The sequence below is a fragment of the Metarhizium robertsii genome (genome assembly GCF_000187425.2).
Source record: "Metarhizium robertsii ARSEF 23 chromosome Unknown MAA_Scf_6, whole genome shotgun sequence".
Lineage (NCBI taxonomy): Eukaryota > Fungi > Ascomycota > Sordariomycetes > Hypocreales > Clavicipitaceae > Metarhizium > Metarhizium robertsii.
The window spans coordinates 2,129,829-2,143,565 of NW_011942204.1; the positions used below are offsets into that span (position 1 = coordinate 2,129,829).

General features: G+C 55.8%; 6 protein-coding genes across 6 annotated transcripts; 2 read left to right on the forward strand and 4 right to left on the reverse strand.

Annotated features, from left to right (window-relative positions):
• Positions 1-65: 65 nt before the first annotated feature.
• On the reverse strand, positions 66-1,908 carry MAA_06203 (acetylcholinesterase; the record flags this gene model as incomplete). Its single annotated transcript, XM_007824201.1, has 3 exons — positions 66-1,132; positions 1,194-1,349; positions 1,398-1,908. 3 exons carry the CDS (start codon positions 1,906-1,908, stop codon positions 66-68), a joined length of 1,734 nt encoding a protein of 577 aa, XP_007822392.1.
• A 683-nt stretch (positions 1,909-2,591) lies between these two features.
• Positions 2,592-3,766, reverse strand: MAA_06202 (fpd1; the record flags this gene model as incomplete). Its single annotated transcript, XM_007824200.1, has 2 exons — positions 2,592-3,183; positions 3,261-3,766. The coding sequence occupies 2 exons, from the start codon at positions 3,764-3,766 to the stop codon at positions 2,592-2,594; spliced, it is 1,098 nt and encodes a 365-aa protein (XP_007822391.1).
• A 185-nt stretch (positions 3,767-3,951) lies between these two features.
• MAA_06201 (uncharacterized protein) lies at positions 3,952-4,553 on the forward strand (the record flags this gene model as incomplete). Its single annotated transcript, XM_007824199.1, has 2 exons — positions 3,952-3,964; positions 4,021-4,553. 2 exons carry the CDS (start codon positions 3,952-3,954, stop codon positions 4,551-4,553), a joined length of 546 nt encoding a protein of 181 aa, XP_007822390.1.
• A 195-nt stretch (positions 4,554-4,748) lies between these two features.
• MAA_06200 (uncharacterized protein) lies at positions 4,749-5,477 on the reverse strand (the record flags this gene model as incomplete). Its single annotated transcript, XM_007824198.1, has 3 exons — positions 4,749-4,853; positions 4,905-5,269; positions 5,330-5,477. 3 exons carry the CDS (start codon positions 5,475-5,477, stop codon positions 4,749-4,751), a joined length of 618 nt encoding a protein of 205 aa, XP_007822389.1.
• Positions 5,478-6,505: 1,028 nt separating this feature from the next.
• Positions 6,506-7,428, forward strand: MAA_06199 (wsc2; the record flags this gene model as incomplete). Its single annotated transcript, XM_007824197.1, has 3 exons — positions 6,506-6,701; positions 6,766-6,837; positions 6,905-7,428. The coding sequence occupies 3 exons, from the start codon at positions 6,506-6,508 to the stop codon at positions 7,426-7,428; spliced, it is 792 nt and encodes a 263-aa protein (XP_007822388.1).
• Positions 7,429-8,909: 1,481 nt separating this feature from the next.
• Positions 8,910-10,931, reverse strand: MAA_06198 (major facilitator superfamily transporter; the record flags this gene model as incomplete). The annotated part of the gene is made up of 5 exons (XM_007824196.1): positions 8,910-9,480; positions 9,540-9,662; positions 9,722-9,974; positions 10,038-10,651; positions 10,717-10,931. The coding sequence occupies 5 exons, from the start codon at positions 10,929-10,931 to the stop codon at positions 8,910-8,912; spliced, it is 1,776 nt and encodes a 591-aa protein (XP_007822387.1).
• Between the last annotated feature and the right edge of the window lie 2,806 nt (positions 10,932-13,737).

A 13,737-nucleotide genomic window follows, 5' to 3' on the forward strand; every position in this document is an offset into this window, starting at 1 on the left:
GTTATTCCTTTTTTTTACGTTTCATGTACAATAGAGCGGCGTTGTAGCTAAGCTAGGCTATTTCCTTAATACCCCAACTGTTCAATCATCTCAGGCGAGTTAATAAACGCACATCTCGTCCTCAACTTCTGCCTCTCGAGGGCACTATTCGCCCCAGGCCCATCAATCGGCGACAAACCCTCGCCTGGACCGCCCACCACAAACACATTCACCCTGCCGTCGTGCGTAAACGCCGGCGCGAAGCCCTGCAGCGTGTCGTGCCCCTCGAGGCTAGGCCGCCCGGTACTCGCAAACGTCGACCACGAGCGCGACCCCCTGTCCCGGAGGGCGTAGTCGGACTGGCCGGGGGCGTAGTCGTAGTCCCCCGTGTCGTAGTGCGAGAGGTTGCCGAAGATGTAGGCAAACTCGGAGGTGTGGATGGGCCCCATGCCCGGACGGCGCGCGACCTGCGTCAGGAAGGTGTCGAGGACGGTCTGGTTCCAGTCGTACAGGTAGACGGGGTTGCCGGCGGCGGCGAGGTGCTCCGCGTACCCGAGGGGCTGGCACGTCATGACGATGTCTCTGAAGATGCGGGCGGAGCGGTAGAACTCGCTGGAGGCGTTGGCCGCCGGGTCGGCGGAAAAGTCGGACGCGGGATACAGCGCCTCGAGCTGGCGGATGTTGGCGGGCGACACGGAGGGCGCGTAGGCGGTGAGGAAGGCGTGCGTGTCACTGGCGGTGGTGATGTTGGCGTCGGTGAAGAAGGTCGTGTCGTCGTCGCACCAGCCCATCATGGTGGTGACGTTGGAGAAGCGGTGCTCCCGGATGAGCTGCGAGGGCGGCGCGGGCAGGAAGTCGCCGTCGACCGAGGGCAGCCAGATGTCGCCGATGTTGTGCGCCGTGTCGGACTGGTACGTCGCCAGCGAGGCGTTGAGCACCTTGTCCGTGGGGAAGCTGCGCAGGCACGCGATGGTTTCGGCGGAGCCGAGGGGCGTCTTGTTGCAGCCGACGTGGTCGACGAGGGCCTGCATGGCGTTGGTGGTGAAGTTGCCCGTGATGCCGGGCTCGAGGGCCTGGCTTTCGGCAATGGCTTGCTGAAAGGGGGCCGGCTTGGAGCCGCCGTAGGCCATGATGTGCATGCCGATGGAGAGGCCTGGGGCTGTTAGTGTCTGTTTTTGAGTGTTTTCAAGGTTGCGCATGTGCATGGTACATACCGCCGGAGGACTGGCCAAAGATGGTCACCCGGTTGGGATCGCCGCCAAACTGCGCAATGTTGTCCCGAACCCATTCCAGCGCGAGACGTTGATCTTTCAAGCCGGCGTTCTCGGAGCCTTCTTTTCGAAGGGCATCCGACCGTGCGAATCCAAAGACTGCCGGTGATCAGCTATTGCCCTCTGGTACCATGGAACCATACTCACAGCCCAAGCGGTAGTTCATGGCCACGTGGATCACGGGCAATCCATTCTTTACGCTCTCGAGAATCATGCCGTCCGGCCGGATGGTAATCTCCTCGTTGCTGCCGGCCCAGAAGCTCCCGCCGTGGATGTACACCATCACGGGCAGCTTCTCGCCCCCGACAGACGTGCCCGCGGGCCGCGCAATGTTGAGATTCAGACAGTCCTCGGAGACCTTGGTCATGTTGGTCAGTGATATCGGGGGCACCCACGGCCCCAGGGCCTGCGGACACGCCGGGCCATAGGCAGTGGCGTGAATGGCGCTCCCGCGCCGAGACGAATGCGGACGCGGCGGTCGGAACCGGTTCTCGCCGCTGGTGTCCTGGCCGTAGGGGATGTTGAGAAAGACGTCGATGCCGTTGCGGCTGAGCCCGTGGTAGGTGACGTCCTTGTCTGCGTCGTGGACGACGGGACCTGCGCCCGCGCAGGTGAGGACCGGCGACGCGGCGAGCAGCAACACGGCGAGAGGCTTCATTGTGTAATGCCGAGCTGTATTGCTGTGTATAATGGGGAGGGAGGAACAGACGAGACAAAACGAGCGAATGGAGCCATGCTTTATCAACGAGCTGCCGCGCTCGTCGCCTCGAGGGGACTGGACTGGACTGGACTGGACGGGCCGACTCTTGTTCTAGACAACCGTGCATAGATCCATATAGTAGTATTAAACCTTCATGTTAGCCGCGGACAGGGGATCGCCTGCAGATGGCCAATTGGCGATGTGGGAGATACGAAGAGGGCGGAGAAGTCCACGTCTGCATGAGCCCACCGGCCGCTTTTCTTCTCTTGGGAAAACCGGAATCGTGACATTTGGGGCTCCGGAGCTGGGGGCGAATAGTCGACGGCCATGTCGTCTCAAGTAGACACCTGGGCCTAGTTCCGACGAGTCAATTCATCTATTCGCGACATGAAAAACTCGCATTGCCACGTCCATGGCTGCGCCCGAGTCAAATACACTTGGCCGCCGTTGCCGAAATGAAACTGTCCGATGTCAAGTGAGACATTTCGCTCGTCCGATCATGGCTTGCAGGACAATGACCCAGCAGCCCGTCTCCGATGCGACGTGCATCTTTTATTTCATTGACCCCGTTCCTACACCCAAACGCCCTGCTCTATTGTATAACGAGTACTCCGTACGGAGTGCCATGTAGCCTGATGAATCTACTCAACCCTTGGGCGCTTGCTCTCGGCGTCGTCGCCATTGACGCCATCGTCGTCAATCTCCTCTCTGGGCCTTGTCCTGCCCGCGCCATCACCCAGCTCCTCTGCCTCGCCCTCTCCATTGCTGCCCCCAATCCAATTCCCGTCCTCGTCGAAATACTCGTGCACGTTTTCCGCAGTAATCCAACCGCCACTGCCCGGCATGGGCGGCGGCAATCCCCCGTCGGCCGTGCCGCGCAAAACCCCCGTGAACCCCTCGACGGCCTCTTGCTCCGCGTTGCCCTCAAATACTATGCGGTCGTAGTCGTTTTCCTCGTCCCCGTCTTCGTCTCCGTTGGTCGGATCCGGGTGCAAGTTTGAACAATTGGCAATGGCGTCGTACAGCTGCTGCGCCGTCTGGGGCGGCTCGCTTGACGCCGGCACAATCGTAAGCTCAACCGTGTTGAAGTCGTCGTCGTCGGCGCCGCCGTCCGAGAACTCTAGCTGCATCCATATGGCCGGGGTGCTGGTGCCTTCACGCGCGCTGACCTGCTTGACAGCGTGGATGGAGATGGAAGGGTAGGGGATTGAGACGCCCGACTCGGTCTGTTCGCTAAAGATTGTAAAGTGTCTACGCCCATTGTCAGTGTACACGGCCCCTCGAGGTCGGTGGTTGGAGGGTCGGCTCACTCTGAGTTCACAAAAACATCAACCTTTTGCTCAACCAGCCCCTCCGTGTCACCGTTTGTGCTCTCCACGGCATTCTCGGCCGCAGGCGAGTCCGCGGGGAAGATGGCCAGCGTGCCGCATTGCGCCCTGGGGATGGATGCGACAGCTCCCTTGAGGTGGAAGTGCAGCACTGGTTTACCGCCGCTGAACGATTCTGGCGTTTGGGACTGGTACTCGGAGAGGGGGGTGTAGTCGTCCACCGAGGGCGGCGACCGTATCGTCGTGGCGAGCATGATGGACGCCGTGGAGGGAGACGGTTGAGAGGACTGACTGCCACCAGACTGTTTGAGGACGCCGGTGCTGGAGCTTTGCAAATTCATCGCGGGGGAGCTCTGAAGGTGAACTGACCAGTTCAACCCGTATCTTATCGGAAGTGGGGGCATGACGATTCTCCGCAGCAGGAGCACCATCGTAACGGCAGTCCGCGTCGTCTCCTCGCGAGTCGAGACGAGGCTCTCGGGAGGCATGGCTTCATCGTCCACACCTCCACTCCTCAACGCCCGTTTTCGAGCTCTTCATACACGCAAAAAGACACAACACACCACACAACCTTGCCTGTTCAACCGCCTCCCTACGGCTTCTTCTCACAGGCTCGTGACAAACTCCTCATCAACAACAACCGCACCTTGGCACAACACGCCCAACATACACCATGCACAGCAATCGTATGCGCCACCTCCTCTCTCCCCGCCGGCGTCCTGCTAAGCTAACAGCTAAATAGGCCCTCACCCCCTGCTAGAGCAGGTCCCCCTCACCGTGTCCCCGTTTGTATCTCTCCCAACGGCAACCACGCTCTCCTACAACTACAAGACAATGCCCTCCAACATCCCCCCCTCAGCAATGGGAATCCCCACGGCATCCGAAGACCCCTCACAGCAGCCAAAGGCGCGCTTCGTCGTCTCGGGCTCCGGCCATGCCGCACACCCCGACGACATCATTGACTCGTGCAGAGCGCTCCTGGACCACGTCACCAAAGTCCAGGAGAGCGCTGAGCGGGAGCTCCAAGAATTCGAGGACCAGATCAAGCAGCGCGACTTAGCCGAGAAGAGGAGAGTCGCGCCCGGCTGGCTGGACAGCGAGTCGCGGCTACTGCAGCCAGAGAGAATGTCGGCACAGGCTGGGCCGACCGCGGGAGCGACGGCGCAACATCAGCAACAACAACATCCGCCGCCAATGGGGGATGGGACGGCACAGCCGGTGGTTGACGCGGGGGCAGAATTGGACAGGGCGTTTGGCGGCATGGCTCTGAAGTGAGAATCTTCTTTTTCTTTTTTTGAATATATTTCGACACGAGTTACGAGCTACCATGAGCACTTGGAACATAAACTGTATTCAATGGCGTTGTATTATATAATTGTCGTACGAATTGAGCGACCTCTGGCTTTCGAGTATATGCTTACATGAAGTTGTCAGCAAGATCCCTCATGCCCGTATCCTGAATTCGCAAAGTTAAAACATGTTGGCGGCAATCAAAACGGCCACTCCAGCTACGACACGGCCGGAAAGCATGTTTTGCGATGCCCCGGCTGTGACGGTTGGAGCATGACTGGCGGTCTGCCATTTTTGTCAGCAGTGTTCCGAGCATATGCTCTGTGGCACTCTTACAGAATTGTGACCGGGGGCAACATCAGACGCCGCGGTGGTTTGAACGACAGATGTAGGCGCCACTGGTCCCGAAACCGAACGGCTTTCCGCATGGGTAGACTGGCCTGGAGGCGTCTGCTGAGCTGCCGTAGTGATGGGAGTGGTGCTGGGAGCTGCAGTCCCCGATCCAACCTGGGATGAACCACCGTCGTCAACGGGCTTGGGAGTCGCGTCCAGGCCGCACTTCCCGGCGGCGGCGCTGACCTTGTCGCCGTACCACTGCCAGATCTTGTACTTGAGGGCGCAGTCGAGGCAGTCGTCTAGGAGCTTCACCCAGGACTGGTCCTGACAGTAGCCATCCCTGGCGGAGTTCTGGATGGCATATCCTACCGACAAGTTAGTCTGGCGGAAATCGTGTCATTGGGCACCCACGGCGGTGTACTGACCACAACTGGCGTGGCATTGATAAGCAGGACCCGAGGTCTGACGCTTCGCCATGGGGACAATGTCGGGAAAGTTGAAGTCCGGGTTGGCAACGGCCGCGGCTAGGGATGCCACCGCGCCGATGGCGAGAGCAGAAGCAGTGAAGCGCATCTTGCTGGACGCAGTGCTCAAACAAGTGACGATTGGAAGAAGCTGATGGAGGTTCTACAGAAACGGCCAACAGAAACCGACTGGGCAAGAGGGTCGACGCCGGAAATGTCCCCGGAGGCATGGTCCTTATATACAGCTCGACCAGATACAACAGCAACAAATGCAATCCCTGTACCCGAGAGCCATGAACCACACGCGCAGACTCCATGCAACCCAAAAGTGCCTCTCCCAGTTTGCCCGATTCTACTTGTGTCTCCCGGCACATTCTTGTTGGGGATCTTTCTTGGCCTTGACTGGAACCTGGGGAAGGCTTGCCAAGGGTTCGTCAACTTCCCCTCCCCAAACTCTCGGCGCCGATCGGAGGAGCATCCTTGGCCTATAAATCAACCTTGGGCGGATACGAGGACTTCATCATCAGCCAATAAACCAATTTGCGCCTATGCACTCGCATGCGAAGCAGACAGTGAACTTGATTGCCGTGCGTCGGCCGTCAAGTGGCGCGGGACGGACCAATGGAAGTGGCACGCTTCATCTAACATCTCTTATCTGATCATCTGATAACTCGCCCCCCTGCCAATATTTGCCTCGCCGGCAAATCAATGGCTGCAGCGGGTTGATGGGACTTGGCAACCTGCCTTTCATGGCGCACGGCGTGGGTCGGGGCCTCTCGGCGATTCGAGGACGATCCGTGTCTGCGGGGATGGCTTCAATGTTCTTTGTTGCCAGCAGCTTGGATGCTACCACACTAGTTTTAGACCATTCTCTTTGTGCGAGTGTGCCGTTGCATCAATATGCTGTCGTGCACTTTGCTTTCAATCCTCCCGTGCATTTGGCAGGCCGGTGGGGGAGCGAATTGCCCAGTTGGATGAAGTTTGTGGTGATGAGCCATGGCTGTGATGGGTGCGTGTGTGTGTGTGCGCTTTCCATTAATACCGCTCGTGTTGCTCGTCTCCCACATTTGGGATTTCTCGAATTGATTATGAATCAGACAAATCAGTACGGCCTTCTTGAGTGAACCGCGTTTCGAAATGGCTCTGTTGAGATTGCTGGCCGTCCTGGCCATGGCAGCTTCGGTTGCCACAGCCGCCAACCCAACAACCTCCGACGACATGGGACCTGCGGCCTTTATGTGGCCGGAAGACAGAGTCTGGTCTGCCGCAGCTGATAATACTGCGCCTTGCGGATCAGTCGCTCGTGTGGGCAACCGCACCAATTTCCCGCTGAGTATGGAAGCACATATCAACTATGCTGTGGCTGCATCAACTCCGACCAACTAACCATGTGACAGCCAATGGTCAGGTTGCTCTTGTTGATCAAAAGGAAGCCCATAGCGTCCAACTAAGTATTTCGTACGATGACGGTTTGTTGCCCCCTGCATCATCTATATAAAAGCACATCGAATGCAAGAGCTGACGTCTTTGCTCCAGATCCCAAGGAAGACAATGACTTCACAACACTTATAAAGCCCGAGGCTATGGCTGAGTTGGACAAGGGACACACTTGCGTGAACGTCCAGAATCCACCACCCTCCATCAAGGCTGGAGCGAACGCCACTTTCCAGATCAAATACGTAGCCAGCTTTGACAAGCCCGACAAGGAGACGTTTTACGCGTGTGCCGACATCACCTATGTCGAGTTTGCCAACTTCAAGGAGAAGGTTCCGTGCTTCAACGCCACAGTGCCCGAGGACAGCAAAGAGGATACCCCTACGCCCACATCAGACGCGTCCAAGAACTCGAGCTCTGCGAGTTCCGGTCTCTCTGGCGGCGGCACCGCTGGCGTTGTCATCGGCGTTGTTGGCGGCGTGGCACTGATCGCCGTCGCTGCCTTGCTCATTTACAGACGAAAGCAGCAGCGTCTGCGAATGTTGCGACAGAAGTTCTCCCCTCGAAATATAAAACCGGATGGGCAGCATAGGGATTCGCCCTCTGTTAGAAGCGAATCAGCGTAGATCTTGTTAGTTGACTATCAAGGCAGCCAGGAGGGTTTGGGTGGAAATTCGAAGATTGTACTTGCCGTTTATATGCTTTCCTCGACGAGATAACAGATGGAAGGTGTGGTGCACGGAGAAGCGCTTAATGATTGCGACGAAATTGCCGTTGCGTGTTCTCGTGTCACACTTGCTTCGTTTGTGATTTTTGCGACCAGACTCTTTGTTGTCGCCACTGCGAGGCACGCTATTGCCGAGCGCTGAGGATGATGCTCTGTTAAGCGACTCGACATGAGGAAGGGGCCGGACCAAGCCTTCCAAAAGTGACATGAACCTGAGACCTCCCCCCTTCCATAAATCGTTGCCGTCTGCGTCACGCAAACACCTTTTCCATTCCCTCCACCATGCATTGTTTACTGCTCAAGGTCTTCCGTGCCTATCTGCGAACTCGACATTTCTTTCGACGTGTCTTTGGACGAAAGAAGCCTGACAAGAAGACCAAGTCTCACAAGAAGCCCGCATCGAGGAAAGGCTCTGGTAGCAGCCGTTCTTCCTCTCGTTCTTCCTCCCGTCCTACTAAAAAACGCTGCCCGTCAACATCATAGCCTACTTAGGCAACAGTCCCTTACGAAACATTGATTAGCAATACGTCGACAATTGCACGCAACTATGAAGTATATTCGTTTCATTACAGTACTTTTTCCTGTCGTGACTACGTGTTGGGTTCTCAGGGATGTCCCTCAGCCAGCCTCACCCGACTTTTCCTCGCCCGACTTTAAAATTACCGCCATCGAACGTTTTCCTTGGTCAGACATGGCTAAGAGGACTGGTGTTGACCCCCAAAAAATTATGTCGAATGCCTCCTCTAGCCGAAATCCACCCGTTACTTGCACTGAGGTGAGGCTGTTGTCAACCCAAGCCAGAACGCATCCAGCTGACAAGATTCTTCACAGGGAGCAGGCCCGAATATAGAGTACTGTCCCAGAGTCATGGCAGAGTGGATGAGATTGGCGGATAAGAAGGGGAGATTGCCTTTGAAAGGTGAATCTTGCAGGTCTATTGCCAACGCATGCTGCCAGGCTGTCGTTTGCGCAACATCGAGGACGAAGCTTCGAGTTCCCTTGGGTGAAGTGACTGGAAGAATGTGGTCTTCGTTGACAAAACGCTGCATTAACGGGGGAAAAGGTGGCGTTTGGTATGATGGCGGAGTGGATATGGTGAAGCTGTACATTCAGATGCTTCGCCCGCGGAGCGGCCAGTGTCCAGCTTGAGGTGGTAGGATTTCGGTCCATGTGCTCCCCTACAACACACGTAGTAACGATACAAATTCCTAGAGTAGTTTTTTATTATATTGAAAACAGCACCCTAATATAATCCTGGTGTTCTTCATACTAGTGGTGAAATCTTGGGGGTCCGTTGGTGGCGAGGACGACTATCCGTGATGTGGCATGGAAAATTGTGAAATCCACACACTAGGCGTCCTTTTCCATGTTTGTTACGATTTAGAAAACCATACCCTTGGTTTGCTTTCCCCTAGTCTCTTCCAATGTTCGCACATTGATGCTTCGCCACATGAATATGCATAAAATAGCCAGAGCCATGAAGCACGAGCCGCAGATGGCCATGACGCGCTGCACGTCGCTATACGCATGAATAATCCCATCTCGCGCAGGACTGCCCGCCGGGAGCGCCAACTGGGCCTCGATGTCGCCGTAAATAGTGGCCGTCTGGTTCTTGTAGTCGTCCGGCAGGTACCGGTACATCTTGTCCTCCATGGTGTTTGTCCACAGGCCGCCGGCGATTGCGAAGCCGATAGCCTGCCCGATGGAGCCGAACAGCCCGAACAGCGCAATGGCGACGGCAATGTGCTGGTGATCGATGGAGGCCATGATGGCGAGCTGGCCGGTCATGGCCCAGACGCCTGTCGCGAAGCCGTTGAAGAGCTGGCACATGACTAGCACGCCGACCGAGGTGCTGGGGGTTCGGAAACGCACGAGCAGCGCCGTGCCCAGGATGGCAAAGGGGATCATGGCGAGCGAGGGCCATTTGACGTTGCCAAAGTAGCGGATGTAGCTGGGGCGGTTAGCAGAGTTTGTCACCGGGGGAGGGGTATATGTGGCAGGCGGGCTTACACTCCGATGAGGGGGGAGATGACGGACGATGCGAGAGAGAACGAGTTCAGGATGTAGCCTGAGTCGGTGATGCTCTGGAAGTGCACGACCTCGAGGTATGACTGATAGTACGTGTCCCAGCAGCTACGCTGGTGTTAGTGGGTTGGTTGCGGACAAGGAGATGATGCGTCGGGAGTGCGTACAAGATGGAGAGGAACATGAAGCCGTAGAGTAGACAGGCGCCGAGAATGGTGCGGTCCTTGAGATACGCCCATGGGAAGTACTGGACGGGCGCAAAGTACTTCTCCCAGACGGCGAACAGGGCGAGCAAAACGACGCCCACGACAATCATGGCAATGACGTAGCCCGTCTTCCACCCGTCTGCGGCCGTGTTGACCAGCTGGAAGGGCAGCAGGAGAAGAGACCATCCGGCGACGGTTAAAAACATGCCGACGACTGGGGATATAGGTGAGCATCAAGGGGAGGGCAATACCAGGGGTGGGGCAGGAAAAGACTGACCGTCAAACTCGATGAAATAGTGCTTACACGACTCCCAGACTGTCCGGTTCCGGGGCCGCTCGGGATATACACCCATGCGCACGGCCTTTCTCTTGCTCAAGACGAAGACGATGGCAACGGGGACGGCGAAGAAGACCAGGATGATGCAAAACGAGTAAAAGGCCCAGCGGAAATTGGCATCGGCGTAGAACAGGTCGGCGATTCTGGGCCCCGCAAAGGTGGTGGCGATGATGGGCGTCTGCTGGATGCCAAACAGGATGAGCCTGTTGCGCAGGGTCGTCATGTCGGCGAGGATGATGGTGATGATGTAGCCGAGGCCAATGTGGCCAACCCAGTAGAGGGTGTGGCCGGCGGCGTAGGTGGGAACGTCTTGGCTGACGCCCTTTGTGATGAGGCCGACGACCATGAGGACAATCATGGCGACGAAGCCCTCGCAGCGGCCCCAGATGTCGATGATTTTGGCAATGGTGAGGGTGCACACGCCGCCGATGATGGAGGCGACGATGTCGGTGGCGGCGAGGAGGCCGTGCTGGCCAAAGGACGACGTGATGAAGTTTTGGAGGTTGCCTGTCACGGAGCCCTGGAGCTGGTCGATGAAGGAGACGAGGTAGAGCCTTGCGCGGACATGTTAGCAAAAGAATAAAAGGGGTGGGAAGCTGGCCGTGTGTCGACGACGTACAGGACAAACATGATGATGAGGATTTGTTTTGTCCACACGCTGGTGATTGCCTCGACCCGCTGGACACCTTCCTGCTTGTAGCTGGGCTCGGTGTCTGGTTTCTTGTCGTCGGCCTCATGGTTGGTGTTGATTTGGTCCTTTTCCACGTCGGAGGGATTTCTGTCTGGCTCCGGGACAAAGCCCGGTGTCGTCGGGTGGGTGATTTGCGGCGCCATTTTGAGCTGCTGCTCGGTTTCGTTTCCCAGAGAAAAGGTTCTTGACCCTCAACTCGAACTACAACGAGACTCGAGGTCTTTCGATTGTGGCACAGGATGCTTGTGAAGGCCGAAAAGGTGTCTTGCTACACATGACGACGACGGGCGTCCATTAATTATATCGCCAGGCAGGCCGCTCATCGGAAGCTTTTCAGCTAGTCACAACACAGAGAGATAATCGGCAAAGGCGGCTACGACCACAGGTGAAGAGAAGGGGACGATTACCCACCACGATGGCAGGGATTCCCATCAACCGCGGAGTACTGATTATCTGATGCCCGGGACCAACCACCACACGCGTAAGCCGCAAGCAAGAAGCTGGCTGCCCCCGGTTTGGAACTCCCAGAAAACGCCACATGAACGGGGGTTGGGCGACAATCAGCCGTCTGGACTGAGAAGCGGCGTCGTTTAGCCTTTATGTTGAGAACGGCCAAGACGAGCGAATCGTGGAAGCAGAGAGACAAGGTTTTGGGGCCGAAGGGCCCGCGCTGTGGAGCCGTGGTGCTGGCCAAGACGGCATCGCATTGCCGTCACGATGGACCGCGCAGTTGTGGTGTCCAGCTCTCGTTTTATCTGATCATCAGATAAACGATGAGTGGACAATGGTGGATAGCCTACTTGGCACTAAATCAGCCACTTGATGCGCAATGCCCCTCACCGTCTTTTTTTTTCTTGTTTCGTTTTGGTAATGCTAGCCGACGGCGGGAAAAATTTTGTCGGACTAGAACGTATTGCGTGTTGCGTGATGCTAATGAGTTTGCTTTGGGGAAATATCCTGGCGGTAGATGCCAGGATTCGTCCATCGTGGACTTGGGTGTTGGAGGGTCTGCCGTCTGGGCATGATAGAACTGGCAACTGCTAGCGGCTCCCCAGTAAGGGTCCGGCGCTCGGTAAATCCGCATTGACCAGGCACCTGGGCACTTGGCTGACAGATCGAGGCACTGCGAATGGCGGTCCATGGCCATGGTACATAGATTGCATCTGCACACGCAGTCATCATGTGCAGGAGAACCACCATGCCAAGGTACGGCGTTGCATTTCGCCAGGGCCACGAGCTTGGCGTGAGCAAGACTCTCTTAGTCCTAATCATAAGTAAGCATTTGCTTGTTTTTGGTGTTTGTCCCCGGAAATATTGGCTGATCCAACCTCGTGCGTCTTTTTAGACTTGGTGGAGACCGCCATCCAAAAACGGGGCTGTTGGGCAACAGCACCAGCACCAGCACCCGGTGCGAAATTACCCGTTGAGATCAATTTATTGGTTCGCGAATCTAGAAACTGTATCCTATGAGCATCCATTTGTTTGCCAAAACGACCGTTTCTTTATTCCTCCTCTTCTCCCCAGTTTAGTATGCTCTACGGGAAATGTCGGCCCCGAAGTCGGAACAAATGACGCCTCCACATGATGCATCAATGTTATCAATCCCGCATGTTGTGCGCACATCTGATGTGTAACCAGTATAATGAACTCTTCGCCCCTTATGCTCTTCAACAAGCTGCTCTTATTTAATGCTATAAAATACAAGTAGCTAGCTAGTATATGTTTTTTGCCTGTACTTGTATTCAAGTACCTTTAGCGGCAAGGTTCGCACCCCTGAGCCGACTGTCAACGGAATAGAGGGGTTTGGTCGCTTCGATTTTGTGACACTGTCTGTTTGCATAAAATTGTCTTGACACTATAAATTAGCAACCCGAGTCTCGTGCGCGTAAAGCAATTCCAATTTATCATGGCAACTCATCAAGGGGAAAAGCCCAGAAGCACTAGATGTAGCTGTGGGTAGAGTCTGGTAGCATTAACTACCCGTCGGCACGCACAAGTGATCAATTGATGTCGACTGGTCTGGTTAATGCTGGCGTAGGCAGGCCAGTAACGTTACGCAAGCTACGGCCGTGCACCAGCTGGCACCAGTTGTCACCAGTTGTCACCAGTCGTCATGCCACGACTCACTCACCACCATTGATCCTTTAAATGTTATGGATGCTCCCGTGGCTACCAAGTTCCATCGCCCGAACAACAACGACATCAAAAAATATCGCTATAATCGGAAGCCTGGATGCCGACTTGGTCGTGATTGCGAACCGCACCTTCTCGTGAATGAGCCAGAGGCGGCAATTGTGTCAAGACGTGACAGAGACGACGTCCATTAAGATACTTGGCCTGGCATCGCATGAGAATGTCAAAACCGTGGTACAGCCAACGTGGTTATTACACTTGGTACCGGAGGCATTCCACGCCGTTGCAACGGGGAGTGGTTATTGTACTGCATTTGATGTCCAAGTCGAGGATACCACTGGCGGGGGGTAAGTTCTATTTTCGCCTGTTAACCCTTCATATGTGTTTTATTTCTAATTGCGTTGATTTAGGGACGCTTTCACCGGCTCATATGCTTCGGATTATCGGCGGCAGAAGACCAGAGAGACGGGACATCAAGAGTGCGGTTGTTCGTGCGGACGCGTTGCCGCTATTACGATTCGAGCGTGGGAGCTTATGATGGTATCCCTTGGTCGGATGAGATTCACAATTTTGGTGCGCCTGATAAATCTCTCGCTGGACTTGGTAGTGAGGCTTAGATGATTGCGCATCATTGCGATCCAGACAAAGACTATGGTTCGAGAGGCAAGAAAGCATCCTTCATGTGACCCATGATCCCGGCCACCCTCACTACCTCAACGTTTTTGATACGCCATCTTCCTCAATCCGAAACACTATCTATTCTCGTTCGTTAGAATGTCCGCCGAAGACACGTCGGGTGCCAAGGTCTACTTGGTC